Source organism: Enhydra lutris, unplaced genomic scaffold (assembly GCF_002288905.1).
Source record: "Enhydra lutris kenyoni isolate GAN:26980312 unplaced genomic scaffold, ASM228890v2 scaffoldscaffold14, whole genome shotgun sequence".
NCBI lineage: Eukaryota > Metazoa > Chordata > Mammalia > Carnivora > Mustelidae > Enhydra > Enhydra lutris.
In genome coordinates this window covers 49,389,782-49,408,387 of record NW_019154098.1, presented here as the reverse complement: position 1 = coordinate 49,408,387, position 18,606 = coordinate 49,389,782, and the positions used below count along the sequence as shown (strand labels likewise).

At 37.1% G+C, this 18,606-nt stretch overlaps 1 protein-coding gene across 1 annotated transcript in view; it reads right to left on the bottom strand.

Annotated features, from left to right (window-relative positions):
* The window catches only part of LOC111146742 (cyclic nucleotide gated channel beta 3), a 143,476-nt gene that overhangs the window by 18,230 nt on the left and 106,640 nt on the right, over positions 1-18,606 (bottom strand). The window contains 2 exon segments of the mRNA XM_022502417.1: positions 4,817-4,935; positions 11,245-11,328. Coding sequence (XP_022358125.1) covers positions 4,817-4,935; positions 11,245-11,328 — 203 coding nt within the window.

The following is an 18,606-nucleotide window of genomic DNA, read 5'->3' as shown; positions in this document are numbered from 1 at the left end:
TAGTGCAGTGAGACCCGGGAGAGACATAGAACGTCCAGGGGTCTCAAGAACTCTTGATGACACAACCCCACGCGTCTCTGGTTGAACTTCTTATTTTGTCAATGCATAAACAAGAAGGTTACTTTGAATCCTTTGACAGTTAATAGATCTTTATTTCTTTAGGATCAGTTATTAGAGCTTTATTAATTTCCTTTGGTGTTGTCATATCTGCCTTCATGATCCTTGATTTTTTTTACATTATTATCTACACATTTGAATAATTAGACTTTACAGGTTTGCTTTGACAGACTCAGTTCTTCACCAGTCAGTTCAGTTTGGGTTTCTGGGTGTCTGCTGGTATGTCCTTGGGCAGATATAGCCTGCTATTACAGTCAATTTTTATGTGATGCAACTGTTCAAATTCTAAGGAAGGACATGGGGGATTGTGCCATTGGCTGAGAATAGCTGGATAGGACTGCTGGCTTGGTTTTCTATCGAAGTGAGGCTGGAGGACAGGCTCCATGGTTGCCTGGATTCTCTGGTGAGTCTTACTAAATGGTCTAGACTGGGTACAGGATTCAGTAGTAGATGGGACTATAAACAAGCTTCCCTGATGTAGAAAGGCAGCAGGATTGAACCCAGCTTATTGTTTGGGGACCTGAATCAGGCCAGAGTGTGTACTGAATTCCTTGCTCAGGTGAGACAACTGATTTTTCCCTTTGGATGGGGAAAGTTGTGGGCTGTACTCTCTGTTCAAGTGCCACTGTACGTAGGGCAGTTGAATGGGATATGTAGCCTCCTATGTACTCTGGTTAGGTTCCTTCGTTGGATAAGCTAAAGGCTGTAGTCAGCGAGGAGCAGGAGTATAAATTAGATTCCCTACCTGGGCACAGCGGGAAAAGTAGCTTTAAAGCAGGTAAAGCTCATTGTTTGCTAACTCAAGCCAACCCGCACTGCAAGTTCCCTGAGTGAACAGGGCCACTAGCTTTGCTGCCTGCCTACCTCGATTGAGTGGCTTCAGTGCCACTGGGCCAGAGTAGTTTCCAGGAGTTGTCTCCAGCCCTTACTGGTCAGATGGGGCCAGAAGGCACTCACAGGAGTTAGGGCTATGCCTTAGCTCCCTTGCCTGCATGGGAGTGAAAGGGACAGCTCTAGGCTATTCTAAATTTCCCAAGTAGGTTCTGTAATTGAAAAGCCTCTTTTAGCCTTGACTATGAATCTATGAATTGATCCCTCTGCCTGTGCATATCATGGGAATGCTCAATGCCCAGTACTGGTTTTTCTGGGACCATTCACCTCTGCCTGCCTGCCTCTTGGCTTGAGTGCCGCTGGCCCACACTGATTCCAGCAGTTGTTACTAGTATTTCTGATCAGATGGGGCCAAAAACCTTTCCATAGTGGGTGGGACTGGTTTAGCTCCTTGCCTGAATGAGGGCAAATGGGGCTCTAAGGTCTGCAAACCTTGTTTGAAGATCAGAATCAGACGGTTCCACACTCTGCTGAGTTCCCGGGTGAGTGCATTCCTGGTTTGGTTCTGCAAAGCTGCTAGTTGGGATTTCTACTTGGGCATGGCATGTATGAACTTAGTCTGTCAAGATCCACTTGCTAGATATTGCAAGCCTCTCCTCTCTTCTCCATCACCGTCAGGTTCCCAGTGGTTGAGACACAGGTTCTCCTGCAATCATTGTGGTGAAAGATCAAGGTATGGGGTTCCACAATGCTTGGGAGATGGTTGTCCCCTTTGGGTTCTCTTTTCACACTGGAGAAGCTGGAGGCTCAGGGGAAACCTCTGTATGATGCTATGCTGACCTTGGGAAGGGGCAATGTGGTCACTGTGTAGTTACTTCTCTTACCTTTTTTTTTTTTTTTTTAACATTTTACTTATTTATTTGAGAGAAAGAGTGAGAGAGAGAGAGGGAGAAGCAGACTCCCTGCTAAGCAGGGTGCCTGATGTGGGACTAGATCCTGGGAATTCAGGATCATGACCTAAGCTGAAAGCAGTTGCTTAACCAACTGAGCCACCCAGGCGCCCCTTCCCTTCTAATGCAGTCTTTTGGTTTCTGTGGTACAGGTGGTGCTCCAGCCTCACCCACATGTTGTAGGATTCTCTCAGTAGTGTCTTGTTTTCTAATAGTTGTTAATTGTGCTTGTGAGGAGGAGCAAAGTGAGGAAGAAATTATGTTGCTTACTGTATCGGCTTACTGTATTATTTTTATGTAGCTGCTGGTGACATAGATGGAAAGTTCTAGTTCTTATATTTTAATAACTTCATCTGTTGGGAAGATCCATCTGAACAAATTAAGTGTAATTAAATCAGTGTTAACTACTATAATAAAGTTATGAATAAAATAGTATGGAAGCAGAGAACAGGGAGCCTCTAGTTGTTTTGGGGGTGATTAGAAGTGGCTTCAAAGGTGACCCATGAACTGAGTCCTGAAGAGTGAGTAGATATTTTCCAGGGGAAGGATATTCCAAAGAAATATGAAACCAGTAGGAGATTCTATTGAAATCACAATAACGATACCAATGGTAGAAGTTCATATGTGTTTCAAGAATGGTGAGAAGCAGAAGGAGAATAGGAAGTGGTTAAATTTTTTTGGTGAATAAGACTTGGCACTTACTGTATGTGCAAGGAAAACAATGGAGTCAGAACTACTACAAAACCATCCTTTGGCAGACCCTAAGTCTCTCTATTAAAAATGGGGTGTCTGAACTATCATATGATCTCCCTGATATGAGGGAGAGGAGATGCAACATGGGGGATTAATGGGGTAGGAGAAGAGTAAATGAAACAAGATGGGATTGGGAGGGAGACAAACCATAAGTGACTCTTAATCTCACAAAACAAACTGAGGGTTGCTGGAGGGAGGGGGGTTGGGAGAGGGGGGTGGGGTTATGGACATTGGGGAGGGTATGTGCTATGGTGAGTGCTGTGAAGTGTGTAAACCTGGCGATTCACAGACCTGTACCCCTGGGGATAAAAATATATTATATGTTTATAAAAAATAAAATAAAAAAAAAAGAAAATTATAATACCCTAGAACAACATTTTAATAAAGTTTAGTTAGCACATTTAAAAAAAAATGGGGTGTCTGTACTCTTCAGATATTAATTGGAAGTATGGTCTGGGTTTTCTCCATGAAAGGCTGTAAATCTATATTTTAGTTAGGGTTTTGCTCTTTTAGATTACTATACAATGTCTTTGAAAGCCCTCAATTCTTCTTTTTTTCTTCTTTATTGCCTCAGAAAAAAGAACCTTCTTTAAAAAGCTGTATGATAGTGTTGGATATAGATCATTTTAACAAAGGTCACAGCATTTTTGAGTAGTAAACATGATCACCAGATCTTTCCAGTATCTAGATGTTTGGCAGTCATGCTTCCATCACTGGAGTAAATAACTAGAGCTCCAGGGGCATATGACAGCTGTGGGCCTACGAAGCCTGTGGCTATCTGGGAAGAGCCAGATGCACCCTGTTTCTCCTCAGCGATAGCCAAGAAGAGAATCAAGGCAAAAATTCCCTTTTGCTTGAATCAACCAGACTACTGAGCAAGTATAGAGCTTGCCTGGTCTACTGGCTTCAATTTGGCCTTAGAAACCAAATGGGTAATAGGAGATTTATTTGAGAAGTTATTGTCAAGAATCTAAGATTCTTTAAGAATCTTTAAGATTCTTTTCAATTGCAGCTCAGCAGCACCTGGATACTACTCCTAGAGTATTTCCTCCTGTGATGATAGTATCAGCAATTAACATACTTGTATTTATAAAGCTTTATTCTTCAGGGAGCACTCAACCCTTGGGAGAGGTCAGCTAATTAATTTCTGTGATGTTTCAGATTAGACTGTTGCATGTTTTATGACCTTGAAGATTACAGTGGTTATTAAGTCACTAAAATATTAAATCACTTTTGTAAGGATTCCTAGTAAGGAAGCAATAGAAAATAGGCAAATAACTAAAATCTTGAACATTCTGAGAAGTGTTTCCAGCACTGCCCCAAAGAAGGACCCTCACAGGAGTGTCCATTCTGTTTTAAGCAAGGAGAAAAAAATTTAAAAAAGGGAGGCCACATTATTAACAGAGATATAACGTGCTTCAACATTCTCAGGAAATATCTTATACTAATATGAAGTCATCTGAAATTGCCCATCTCTCTGGAACACTGAAGATAATTTCTTAGCAGCTATGAAATTGTTAGGTCAGTAACTGCCTGACAGTACACACTTCTCTTCCCCTTCAGAGCCAGCATCCTAGTTCAAGACTCCATCATCTTTCACTTGAACAATCCTCTATTTTATACTTGCTCTTCTACTGTCTCTTCTCCACATAGCTGTTGGAGTGGTTGTTTAAAGTCATAATTCAAATTGTATCACTTTTGCCTAAAATCCTCCACTGGCATCCATTTGTATTTAAAATAAAATGCATATTCCATAAAATGAATTCCATACCATGACCTAAAATACCTTAAAATCTGGTTGTTACTCACCTCCTTGGCCCACTCAAAACTGCTCTGTTAGCCTGAAATTTAAGTTTTCCAACAATTAACTCTCCCAACCTCTTGTTTCATCATTGATTCACTCACATATATACATATTCAATATATACTTAGTATCTACCTTCTGCCAGGCACTTACTAGGTCCTGGCACTAAGGAGCTGAATGAGCTAGGTCTTTGGGGGAAGGAGGGATAAACAGAAATGTGAAAATCCTTATTTTGCCAATGCTCTCAGAACAATCAAACATTTGTCAAATTTGAGCAGGAAGCTTAGTTATTTTATGACCCAAGATTTTTCTTTCATGACAAATAATAGACTTTAATACTTATGATGTATCTTTTAGCTACCTGATTTCTCCAAATACTGCTCCAGCTTTCAAAGTAACCAGAACCTGAGTACCATCAGAGCCTCCAAGAACTTGGACTTCACCTTGCTTGATGATATACATTTCCTTGCCAATTTCTCCCTGTATGCCAAATATAAAGAGGAAATGGTAGTTACTTAACTCTTGACAATTATGCCCCCAAATTAAGAAATATAAAACGTTCCAGAGGAATAAATATAAATAAAAAAAGCAAGAAATATCAATGTAAAAGTGATTAAGACTTGAGGTAGTTATGGATATTGGTTGGACACATCACATGAAAGGAACTTAGTAGGGAAGTGATACTTCCCAATATGGAAGCATTGTATGCCACTACTAGACAGGTAAGCACTGTATGGCACCATTGGCAAGGTAAAGATGTTTCAGTCAGCACACAGTTTCAGGGACAAGCACAGGTAGAGGAAATAACTGGTTGTAACCATAGTCACCCAGGCTTTGGTGGCTACTGCTATGCTTAGAAGAAGGTGCTTGGTGTTTAAAAAGAGCATGGGCTATAGTCTTTCAAAGGTCAACTCCACTCTTATGCCTGTAACACTGAGGTCTGAATTTAGTAATTGGAGCACAGGAGACCTTTAAGCTATTATTCTTGTTCCATATTGAAAAGAAAGTGTTAATGCATCAGGTTGTTTTACTTATCTCTGGGGACTCTCTTTTGCTTATCTCTGGGGACTCTTGGAGCCAGGGCAATGATGCTTGTTCAAGCCCTGAGAATTAAACTCCTGGAATGTTCACAGAGTCACTGGTTAATAGTGTTATTCTGTATGCCTGGGGCAGTGTAGCAGGATGTACCAGGCTGTCAACATTGTTTAATGTAAACACAAAGATTTATGATGTGTATTTGGTATCTGGTTTGGAGTCTGAATCATGGCTGGTCATGTAGCTATGTGACCAGCACCATTTAACAACTTTTGACCTCAAGACTCTGATGGGTTTCCCTAAGTGGAGACATTTTTTCTTTGTCTTTAGGTCTACAGCTGGAGAGAAAAATGTATCCTTATGATCTTCTCAGAAGTAGGACCTAGAAAGCCTGCACCTGATTTTTCTAGTCTTTGCCTATGTGTAACTTTTTCTTCCTGTTCTTACACTGTATGCTTTGCTATAATAAATCTTAAGCCATGAATGTAACTTTTTTGTTGAATCATGCAAATCAGCAAACTAATGGGTTATTGTGTGCCTCTTTGAATATCTCTTCTCACTCCAAAATCCAGAAAGAATAAATATATCATATAAGAGACCTAAATTGCAATCGGGTCAAGAAAAGCTGTTAAATTCTAAATAAGCTGGTTTGCATAATACTAGGCAAACTATTTGGATAATAACACCTATAAGTCTTAATGAATTGGGTTTTGATCACCCTGAGGTATAAAATCATAGCATGAACACAGTGAATTTACTTACTTGGTTCAGGAGGGGACTGGTTATTTGAATTCACTAAATTTTCCTGTTAGCCATATTTTCAAAAGATTAGAATACATTAAAATTAACTCAGGATTAAACAGTGTTGATTATAGTTTATGCTCTGTGATGGCTGAGACAATGTTTACTTTGTTTCAGTGCTGAGCATAGGGCTTTTGATATAGGCACTCATTTATGAATGAGGTAAATATAGTTTAACCATTTTCTGTGAAGTTTTAAGATCCTTTAATACCAAGGTTTGTTTTCATTCCACCCTCCCTTTTAAAAAAGATTTATTTATTTTAGAGAGATAGAGAGTGCGAGCACAAGTCAGGGGAGGGGCAGAGGGAGAGACTCTCAAGCAGACACCTCACTGAGTGCAGAGCCCCACATGGACTTGATCATGGGATCATCACTTGAGCCAAAATGAAGAGTGAGATGCTCAACAAACTGAGCCATGCAGGCATCCCAGTTGTTTCCCTTTCCTGAATATTAATTCTTGTCATATTAAATTTTAAATTTAAAATTTTCGGATTCTACCTCTTAGTTAACATCTGTGACATTGAATTTCTCATTTTATCTTCCTATTACCTTTATGAGGAAGGTAAAGTAAGCACTATTATTTCCATTTTACAGAAAGAAAAATAAAGGCACAGATCAGCATGGTTGACTAACCAAAACTCCATGACTGTAATTAGAAGCAAAAGGAAGCCTAGAATGCACATCTCCTAAGTGTGCAAAGCAAATATTTTTAAATTTTGCATTGTGTAGAATATTAAGCATGTATTTATTCTCAAACGTAGATCAAAGTAGAAATTCCAAGACAGATGGATCTTATTACAATTATTTCTATAATATCAATGTTAATAACATCTAACATTTACAGAGTACTTTAAAAAAATCATAATAATATCTGATATTTACATTACTCCTTATTTTAATACTTGCATTTCTTCTATCAGAACATGCTACTTTATAATTGCAAAACATTTTCAGGGATCTTAACTCATTTAATTCTTGCAAAAATCCCAGTGAGGTCAAAGATATTTAAAAATTGGTAGTAGAGGCTTGAAAAGTTAAGTGTCTTGAGCAAATTTACAAGGTTGGCAGATGATAGCATTAGAACTAGCAGCACATATGTCACCTGACTCTGTAGAATATATACAGATAGAGCATACCTAATGATAAATCCAGTATCAATACCAATCTCTAAAAAAACAATAAAATGATGATGAATTATTTAAAAAAAAGGAAAAGTATCTGAATATTAGTTTTCCAAGAGATTACTCCAGGAAGTAATGATTACTACAAGGGTATATTCCTTATTCTTTTCATGAAATAATTCTCCAGGAACTAGAATGACTTTTCAAAGGCAGTTATTACATCTGACTGGAGGTAGAAGTACATAATGGGCACTTAAAAATAGTTCAGCACTTTTAATTATTTTTTAATGATCATTTCAGTAATTTTCCAAGGAGATCTGGCATAATCAACGAACCAAAACTTTCATGATTTCTTGCATATTTCTAGGCTAATTTAAGCCTTTCCTGCAAGTTTAATTAGCATTCAAATGGAGTAGACATTCCTCAGAGAACAAGGTTCTGACAGCATGTGCAAAATTAAGACCAAACCAAGCTTCTGTGGTTGGTTTATGTACTAATTTGGAGAAAGTGTACAAATGCAAGAGCCTCATGTAGAGTGAGGTAACCCTTAGTGAGAGAGCACTTCAAATTTCAGGGTTCCTGTTTAGAAGGATATATTCTTCAGAAGGGTCATTCTGACACTCAAATTAATTCCGCAATTAATTCTGGGAAAATTCCCAAGTTTTTTCCGAAATGGTTCAAGCTACACACTCAGTATATTTGGGAGCCATCTTGAAGATTAGGCAGGTCAGCAAACTTCATCCTGAGCCCTGACATTCCTTCAATTATTAAGGCAAATACCAATAGAATATGAGGTTTTTTCCTTCCTGTTTCCTACAGTGATTTGTGGAAATGATGAGCAAAAACAAAGCTGAATTTAACAACTTTTCATCTCTGCCAATATCTACTATGAATTAAATCCTCCTCTCTCAAAAGCAAAAGCAAAGCAATGTGGCAGGTAGTCTCATGCGTTCTTATTTCTGCTATTTCTCCTAATTATTCCTTTCTTTCCTCACTTGTGTTCACTGATCTGTTTTTATTATTGAGTGCTGGAGGTATGCGAGGAAGAAATTAGAAATGAGAAGGCTGTATCTACTCTGCATTTCACACTTTGTTAAGCAAATTTGCACTGCTTAGGGGCATGGGTGCTAAAGTTTCTATGAGTTATCTCAATTTCCAGTCCCTGCTGTTACTGGAACAAATTGAAAGGCCATTTTGGTGCATTAAGGCCATGTCATTTCAAATCTAACACTGCCCTAAAGGGGTCTTTAAAATGAGCTGTGGTTTGTACTTCCCATTTCAGTGAAAATGATTTCATATCACCAACCTGCCTGCTTTTAACTTGGACTAATTTGTTTGGGATTGCATATTCTTGGTTTCTATTATGTCAAAATCTCTCCTCCATTTTTCCTCCTCTACCTCTGATAGCTCCTCCTTTGATTCTTCTTCCTTGACCTCCTCCATAAATAATGGTATTTTCCAAAGTTATAGGCCTTGGCCCTCTTCTTTTATCTTTCTTAAGCTTCTAATGAAGTTGGTTTCCATATGTTTGTTCCCAAGATTTACCTCTAGTTCTATCCTCTCTCACAAACTAGACTAATTTCTTTCTATCTGTGCACCAGGTATCTCTACCCAGATGCCTTGAAATATCTTCTACTCTTAACTTTGTTTTACACCATCATTCCAGTTGATCACTTACTTCGATTCAGTAAATATGCCAAGCTCTGTCCTACTTCATGGCTCCAAGCCTTCATCTAAAATGCTGTCCTCTCCACCTTATTATTAAAGAAATATTTCACTTTATATTTTATAAAGGTCATGGCTGACAACCTTCCCCTTTCTCAACCCTCAAATCTAAATAAGTGCTGTTGCACCACACGCATCCCTAGCGAATTCCATTTTTATAGAAGTTAGCATATTTTGGAGTTTATGTATTTATTTAACTTCATTTGTTTATTATTTATCTCTTCCATCAGGCCAGTGAGTCTCAACTTTGGCTGCATTTTAGATTGTCTGGGAGCTTTTAAAAAATCTTGATATGTGAGCTCCACCCTAACCCACTGAATTGCTGGGGATGCAGTCCAGGCTTCTAATTTCAGGTGATTCTGATGTACACTGTGAATTGAATACCCTTGAACTAGATTGTAAGCCCTTGGAGGACAAGAATCATGTTTTTTTTTTTTGCTCACTGCTGATTATACCCAGTACTCAACACAGTGTCTGGACATAGTACTCAAAAATATTGACTTTTTAAAATAAATAATACTAGAATGTTCTAACTTTGGACTTACTGTAGTTTTCTGAACTTCCTCTGCAGGGAGTTTCCCTCTGCCTTAGCTCATGCTAATTCTTTCCTCTATCTGAAATGCCAGCTTCTTCTTTTTCTTTGTTCATGTAAATTCATTTTTTTGACTCTTTTTCTTTTTTTAAAGTAGCCCCATGCCCAGCACAATATGGGGCTTGAACCAACGAACTTGAGATCAAGACCTCAGCTGAGATCAAGAGTTGGACATTTAACTGACTGAGCCACCCAAGTGACCCCATGTAAATTCATTCTTTAAGACTTGCCTTGAATACCATCTTCTCCAGGAAGTCTTGCTAGTACCCCAGTGGGACAAGTGTCCTTACTCTGTGTCCTTTAACAGTTTGGGTTTATGTCTATCATAGCACCTAACACATTATTTTGGAATGATATAGGTGCTATTACTTGCTTGTGAACTCTCCAGGGTTTTGGATCATTTCTCTTTCTTTAAATTGCTCATCTTCCTCTAATTTTTATTCTGATTATTATTATTTTTTATCTTTTACTTTTATTTTTATTTAGATTTTATTTATTTGTCAGAGAGAGAGAGAGGAATACAAACAGAGGGAGCAGCAGGCAGAGGGAGAAGCAGGCTCCCTGCTGAGCAAGGAGCCCTATGTTGGACTCAATCCCAGGACTCTGGGATCATGACCTGAGCTGAAGGCAGATGCTTAACTGACTGAGCCACCCAGGTGTCCCTTTTTATTCTGATTATTGACTTCACTACTGATTTAGATTCCCAAGATATAAAACCCAAAGTCAGCATTCCTTCTCTCCTCCCTTAAGTTAGACATCAGAGATGTGCAAAAATATTCATTGTAGAGTTATTTTATAATAGCAAACATTTGAAAATTGATTTATAGATTATAATATTATGCAACTTTAAAAATAAGGTGGTAGAAGATAACTGAATAGTAAATAAAATGTAACTATGATATATAGTTATATGATAAAAAATAAATACAGTATGTCAGTTTTATAAAACAAGTTATCTATCCATCAGTCAGTATAAAAGATAGATTGCAATATATGAGTAGTGATTATTTCTGGGTGGTGGAATTTTTGTCTTTATGCTTTTTATGTGTTTTCCATTTTAAAAATAATGAGCATGTATTACTTTTGTAATCATAAAAATTACAGTAAAATTGGAAAGAATGTGGCATTAATTATCCACTAATTGGGTGAGCTAAATCGAGGTAACTGATAGCTTGCTGAAGATATAAAAAGGGCAGAACCACCTTTCACTTCTGTAACTTTTTTCTCCACTTTAAATATTTGGCATTAATGGGGTGTGATAATTGATGATTTACATTTATAAAAAGCAACTTTTCAGACTTCCCACACTTATATCCTATAGGTAATGAAATCCATATTGTCTTGTTCCAGTTTGAACTTAGAGTAGATTATTCTTTTATAAAACGCTATGTCATAATTATTTCTATACTATGGGATTCACCCTGGAAATTCTGTTTAAAGTATGTTCTTGACCTATATCTGAACTTAAATGTGTTTATTTACTAGTTGTGCATTCAAAAGATAGCATGCACTCACCTTTTTGCAGACAAAGTCACCAGGTAAATAAACAATGGATTTCAATCTTAGCAACATGTCATAAATCATCTGTGTATCACAACCCTAAAGAAAAAAAAATAACAAAGAGAAAAATAATTTTTATACAGCTACAAAGACAACATTCCAAATAATTTTAAAATGACATGAAAATAAGTAGTAATAAAAGTCTGTGTTAATTGGGGAGGGTATGTGCTATGGTGAGTGCTGTGAAGTGTGTAAACCTGGTGATTCACAGACCTGTACCCCTGGGGATAAAAATATGTTTATAAAAAAAAAAAAAGTCTGTGTTAATACTAAAATATTAATTGCCAATGGATATGGACTTGTTTTGACCCAAAATTTAGGAAGAAACCCAAACAAACCTATAGTGTGAATGCAAGACTTTGGAACCTGGTCAGATTTTTTTTTTTAAAAGATTTTATTTACTTATTTATTAGAGAGAGAGACAGTGAGAGAGAGCATGAAAGGGGAGAAGGTCAGAGGGAGAAGCAGACTCCCCGTGGAGCTGGGAGCCTAATGTGGGACTTGATTCCAGGACTCTGGGATCATGACCTGAGCCAAAAGCAGAGGCTCAACCAACCGAGCCACCCAGGTGCCCCAGATTTGGGTTTTAATCCTGTCTCCACTATCTATTACTACAGAACATTTTCTAATCTGTTAAGTGGGAGTTAAAAGTATACATTTCATAATGGTAAAAATTTTACTCATGTAAAACTTAATATAATGTTTAATTAATGATTGCTATTAATGCTTATGATAACATAATAGTGATAATAATTATTAGTATTAAGACTGACCTAGAGTAAAATAAAAATCTGAACATTTTTCTTTATCATAACATCTTTCATACAGTTGATATTATTATTTAACTTTCCAAACTTGTTTGTCTTTCTTTACCAACTTATTTATCTACTTTTTTTTTTTTAAAGATTTTATTTATTTATTTGACAGAGATCACAAGTAGGCAGAGAGGCAGGCAGAGAGAGAGGGGGAAACAGGCTCCCTGCCGAGCAGAGAACCCCATGTGGGGCTTGATCCCAGGACCCCGAGATCATGACCCGAGCTGAAGGCAGAGGCCTTAAGCCACTGAGCCACCCAGGCGCCCCCCAACTTATTTATCTTCTTAAAGGCAGAGTAACTGTACATAATGGATACAACAGCAATATCTGTTGAGTGAATGAGTTCATATCCACTTTAATAGTGTAAGAGACACATTTGATTTGTTAGAATAGGCATGTATATTTGTGTTGAAAACAAAGAATTATAATTTATCTCTATGATAGGCTAAAGAAAAATTGATAGATGCTTCAAAAATGTTACTTTATATAGTGGTTTGGAATCTTTTGCTTTCACCAAATATTTTAATTTTTTTCTCTCAGAACTGCTAGCATGTAGCCGCTTTCCTTTTGTGGTTGGTCCTTCCCATCCCTTAGGGGAATTATTATTTTGTGGAGAACTAATCATAGTCAGGAGCAGAGGAAGGAGGAGGAGATGTAAAGGGCACGCTCCCAATTTGTGGATTGGATAATCATTCTTTCGGCAATCACCAGTTTTCCGTAATGATTTCAGTAGCAAACACTTGACCTAGATCCATCTGAAATTTAGACTTCAGGGCTGTTTGACTGATAAGGAACGTTAATAATTTATGATTGAAGTATCTTCATGTAGCCATTGGTAAGGAGCACTCAAATGAACTTAAAGTCAGAATTTTAAAAATTTATGTGAGAAAATATAGCTTTTGGTTATCCAGGATAGAAAAAAAAAAGGCCAAGGGTGACAGGAATACCTTCTTAATACAGCCCAACCAATATTGATGAAAGGTTGTTATGAGCAAGCCTTTGTACATGCCCTTGGAGCTATGAAAGATGAAAGAAAGTAAGCTACTTGGGATGATATTTTAAGTCAACAGAAAAGCTGTAATTGATGGTAGAAGTGAATCACGTCATAAGACATTCCAGTTAAATATCCATAAAACTTTTAAGAGGTGGAGCAGTTACTACTTCCTGGGAGTGGGGACAGGAGAGAGGGGAAAGGACCAAGAATTTGCTCATGTGGATAACACAATTTGAATTTGTTGAAGATGGTATGATTTGTATTTGCAAAAACACAGAAAGATCCTTTTAGAGGTGAAGGAAAATTTACCTTTTCTTTCCTTGTTATGTATTTGTTTTGTGCAAGGTATATAATTTTTATTTATATCTGTTTTATTCTTACTGTGTCTCATAGGTTATCATATTTGCTAAAGAAAATGACAAACATTAATTTCTTTCTAAAAATTGTGGTTAGTTTGTTTTTAGTAAAAATTCTATAAATATATAGCTCATGTGCCTGATTTCTTTTTCTTTTCTTTTCTTTCTTTTTGATCTTATTTATTTATTTTAGAGATGGGGGTAGAGAGAGAGAGAGAGTGAGAATGAACAAGAAGACACCTGGGCTGAGGGCAGAGCTGGATTTGGGGCTCAGTCTCACAACCTTGAGGTCATGATCCTAGCCAAAATCAGGAGTGGCATGCTTAACTGGCTGAGCCACCCAGGCACCCCATCATGTACCTGATTTCTTTTCTTTTCTTTATTTAAATTTAAATTCAATTAGCCAACTTATAGTACATGATTAGTTTCAGAATGTAGTGTTCAGTAATTTATGAGTTGCGTAAAACACCCATTGCTTATCACATCACGTGCCCTCCTTAATGCCTGTCACCGAATTCCCCCATCCCCCCACCCACCTCCTCTCCAGCAACCCTCAGTTTTTTACCTGTAGTTAAGAGTCTCTCCTGGTTTTTCTCCCTCTCTGATGACTTCCCATTCAGTTTTCCCTCCCTTCCCCTATGGTCCTCTGCCCTGTTTCTAATATTTCACATATAAGTGAAATCATATGATAATTGTCTTTCTCTGACTGACAAATTTTGCTCAGCATAATAACCTCCAGTTCCATCCATGTTGATGTAAATGGTAAATGTTCCCTCTTTCTGATGGCTAATATTCCAGTTCCTGATTTCTCTTAAAGCTGTAATGGTTTGGAGTAATTTCATTTTGGAAATTGGTGTTCTGATCACTCAGAACTCTTAAAAAAACACAAACAAACTTTGGATTTATCGTAGGATCTCCCTCACTAAAGCAAGTTCATGTTCTTGATGTTTTAGAGAAAATTCATTAGAAATATACTTGGAAGTTCTTAAGCATAAACACATTTGAAATATCACTGTGATGAAACTAATTCTCAATCACTCATATCCATGGAGAAGAATAACACTGTAAATAATCAGAAACAGAAGACTGAAAAAACCTACTTACATTTGTGCAATTTGATTTTTTTGGCATTAATTTTTACAATCCTAGTTATAATTTGTAGGCCGAAATAAACTTTTCATTCCTTGAACAATTCCTATCACAATGAACTTTGATGAAAATTCCCAACTGTATTAAATTGTACTCATAGGAGTTATTAATGATTTTAAATGTTTTCCTATGAGCACAATTCTTGTCCTATAAATACACAGAAATGTGTGTGGCAGTACTGTTTTTAGTACTGAAAAAATTGGAAACAACATAATGTCAATCTGTGGACAGATAAAAATGTTGAGTAATTGTAGGTTGGAATACCATAGAGTGGTTAAAATAAATAAATCAGACCTTTCTTTGTATATAGATATGATTGAACTCAACAAAAAATTGAGCTGCACACAAAAGCAAGATGTAGAATACAATCAATATGACTCTAGCTATGAAATACACAATACACTACACAAAATAGTCATTGATGTTTGTATAGATATAAAGTAAAATTATAAAAATGAGGACTGGAAGGATACCCTTGAAATCATCTTTGTGGTCCCTTCTGGGGAAGGTGGGAGACTAGAACTGGAGAGAAGAACTGATGAGATGTCAGCTTGACTTTTATTAATTTTAATGAAAATGAAGTAAAACACATATCTCAAGATTGTTTGTAGGAACAGAATGCCATTTGAGGAAGAACACATTTCATCTTTTCTCTTCTACCTTCAGGTTAGCTCACTGGCAGAAAGCACTAATAAAGGAAACCCAATCCATGGAAGTGTTAGACCAAACTAGCAGAGGAGCTCTAAAATAGATAAGCAAACAATTACTGCTTTCCTCAGTAGAAATGTGCAAGTGCCTACATGAATAACTTTTAGCTTATAGCTTGGATTTCCTCAGAGAAAAACATCTGAACTGTTATAAATATGAATTTTTATTAACACATTTGCATAGACTGTGTATCAATTTATGTAAATGGCACATAGCAGCTGTATGTAATAAAAACTTATAGTTTAAGTTTTACCAATTAAGTGATTCTGTCCCCTAATTGTTTTATGGACAGGTGCCATTGGCCTTGGGGCAGCTGTGATGGAGAACTAGGTCCTTCTCATCTGTACTTAGGCTTAGTGAATGCCATTTGCATTATGAAGTTGTTATAGTTTGTGTCTGACAACAATTATCTCCACCCCCTACCCCTCAGAAATGATTATTTTCTTGAGATACACTTTGTTCCACTATTGTGTGATTAAAAAGAATTACATCCCAGGGCTAGTGTTTTTACTTTGTAATGCAGCTCCATTTCTTTTATAGAGGCCATTAGGAAATTTTCTGATTTACAGAAGGTCAGAGCTCAGTCATTGTTTCATAAATGTCCTTTTAAAAAATAAAGTGAGAGTACCTGCACTAGTATCAACAGTAACATCATATTAATAATATTTGTATTAAATTTTGCTATTTTCTTATCTTTACCTGTTTTATTCTTTTAACCTTCCTGTGATGCCTGGCATTAATTACTATATTATCACTCCTGGTTTTTAGATGAGGGTATGGAAGCTCAGGAGGTCTATTGACTACTTCCCTAAGGTCACACATGCAATAGATGTCAGAGAAAGAGAATCACCAAAGTGTACGTGTTGTTTTTGTCTTCTAAATCTACATTTGGAGCAACTGAGGGTAAGACCTGTGTATTACTCACTTCTGTACCCTCAATGTCTCACCACTGTTTGGGGCACGCTAGGCACTAGGTAAATATGTGGTGATGTATAAAATGAAGTTGTTAGATATTATTCCGTTTTCAAAAACGGGAAATTCAGTGTTATATAAATGTATATTACAGATTTGAATAAAGATTCTGGTGATTTGAAAAGAAATAGAGAAATTTTATTTTTATTTTATTATTTTTAGAGATTTATTTATTCATTTTAGAGAGAAAGAGAGTGCATGAGAGCTGGAGGAGTGGCAGAGAGAGAGAATCCCAAGCAGACTCCTTCCGGAGTGCAGACCCCTAATGTGGGGGCTGGGGGGGGTCTCCATTCCACAGCCCATGAGATCATGACCTGAGCCAAAACCAAGAGTCAGAAGCTCAGCCAACTGAGCCATCCATGTACCCCTCTATTTTTACTTAATTCAAAACATAGCATATAAATTAGATGGTGCTTCCTGTACTTAGAAAATTCTTTTAATAAGGCTAAGCTCTGAGCACAACTGAAAAGCCGGTAAAATTTATTTTTGGAATGACTACCTTCTCAGACCTGTAGGATTTCTCCAGTTCTATGTTTATTTCTGTATAGTCCCGGTAACATAATTCATTGTGACTTCAGGTGTCCCTCAAGTATAAACGATAGTCTTCAGGGATTTTCCCAATTTACCCTTACTTATTATAAAAGGAAGTGTCTTATCCCATCTTAAACTCCATTCCTATTAAGGAAGTGATGGGTAATATGTGTAGAACAGAGAATTCTGAATCCAGTTGCCCATGCCACTGACTTTCCAGTCACGGTAGCTATTGGGAGCAGCAAAGTCAAATGTGATAAATAATTTGCCATGTTACTATGCCATAACTTAATGAGTTCTAAGTGATGTTGAGCCCAAGTCTATGCTCATTATTTGCAAACACTAGTAAAAGTCTTTTCCATCAAGATTTCCTTGAGAACTGACAATAATTCTATTTTTCTGTGAGCTTCAGTATCACACAGTCGAAGTGGGAAGTCACAACCTGTGGATGAATCTAATCCATCTTGAAAATAGGTTTGAGCAGGGCCACGTGAAGGACCTGATTTTACCAGTGTAGAAATTCCCGTGTGATTGAACCAGTTTTATCTTCCAGTTAGTAATATGGTAATAATAAATACAGAATTTACTATGTGGCAGGTGTTGATATAAACACTTTATATGTTTTGAGTCACATAATCATCACACAACCAAACTAAATATTATTATTTAGAATTTCTCTGCCTTATTGGGAGGCACTGGAGAGCAGAGACTCTGTGGGTGTCCTATCTGGAGTGCCTCACACTTTAGACAGAGTAACTGTTCAGGGTGTGTCGCTGAATGGAGTTCATCTGGGTCAGAAACTCATTGTTCAAAATACTTTAAAAACTCTCGCAACAGTGTCTTATTACTGATACCACCAGGGTAAAAATAAAGTCAATAAAAATGAAATGTAGTTAAGTCTTACTGTAATGCTCTGATTTGAAACCCTTCAGAGAAAATATGTGATGGCACATCTGATTAGGGTGTTACTAGTGGGAGATTGTGTGTGACTAATAGAAATAATTACGTCATTTCCATTCCATTCCTGACTCAGTCTGTCACTCACATAGTTTGTCACCCCCACCCTGCCTCTTTCCTACCGCTGAAGTCAAAACCTTTTCAAGCTTCATTTGCCACATAATCACAATGAGTCACAGGTCCCAGTGAGGTGTCCTGTTTTGGATCTGTCCTGAATTTTTACTAGAGCAGCAAATAGTGAGAAACATTGTGCTTTCCTTGGCAGTCTGGTAGTGCCTCCACTCTCATTTCGGTATCTCTAGATCCCTGATTTCCTACTGTTAAGCTTTTTTTTGTTTCTAAAGGATGAGATTTAAGATTCTGGCCACTAGGTGGCGGAATAGAACTTTTATTAAATTCTCTCCCATTTCTGGCAATTTAGTTGTAGAGGCAAAATGCGATTTCCCTAGCACTTGATTTGATAAACGATATTTAAAAATCGAAATCAAAATAATAGATCATCGGAAAGTAGAGAAAGCTTCCCAACTTTATAGAAATGAATTGTTCCTTATTAGCTTAATACTTGCGCTTGGGCTGTAACAACGTGCAGTTTGCAAGGAAGAGAGCCATTTTTTGTGGAAAAATTTAAAGAAAATGTTATAATATAACTATTCATCTTGAAGCTCTTTGGAAGCTCTGATAACCCCATGTAGAAGCAGCAAATCTTACTAATTAACCACAATTGATTGAAGCAAAGTTTTAGTAAAATCCTATGATTCTAATTCTACTTGCTTTGACAGAAAAAACAAACACATGAGATTGAGGGTCTTTTCTTAGTAAGAAAGTAGCAAAGTGT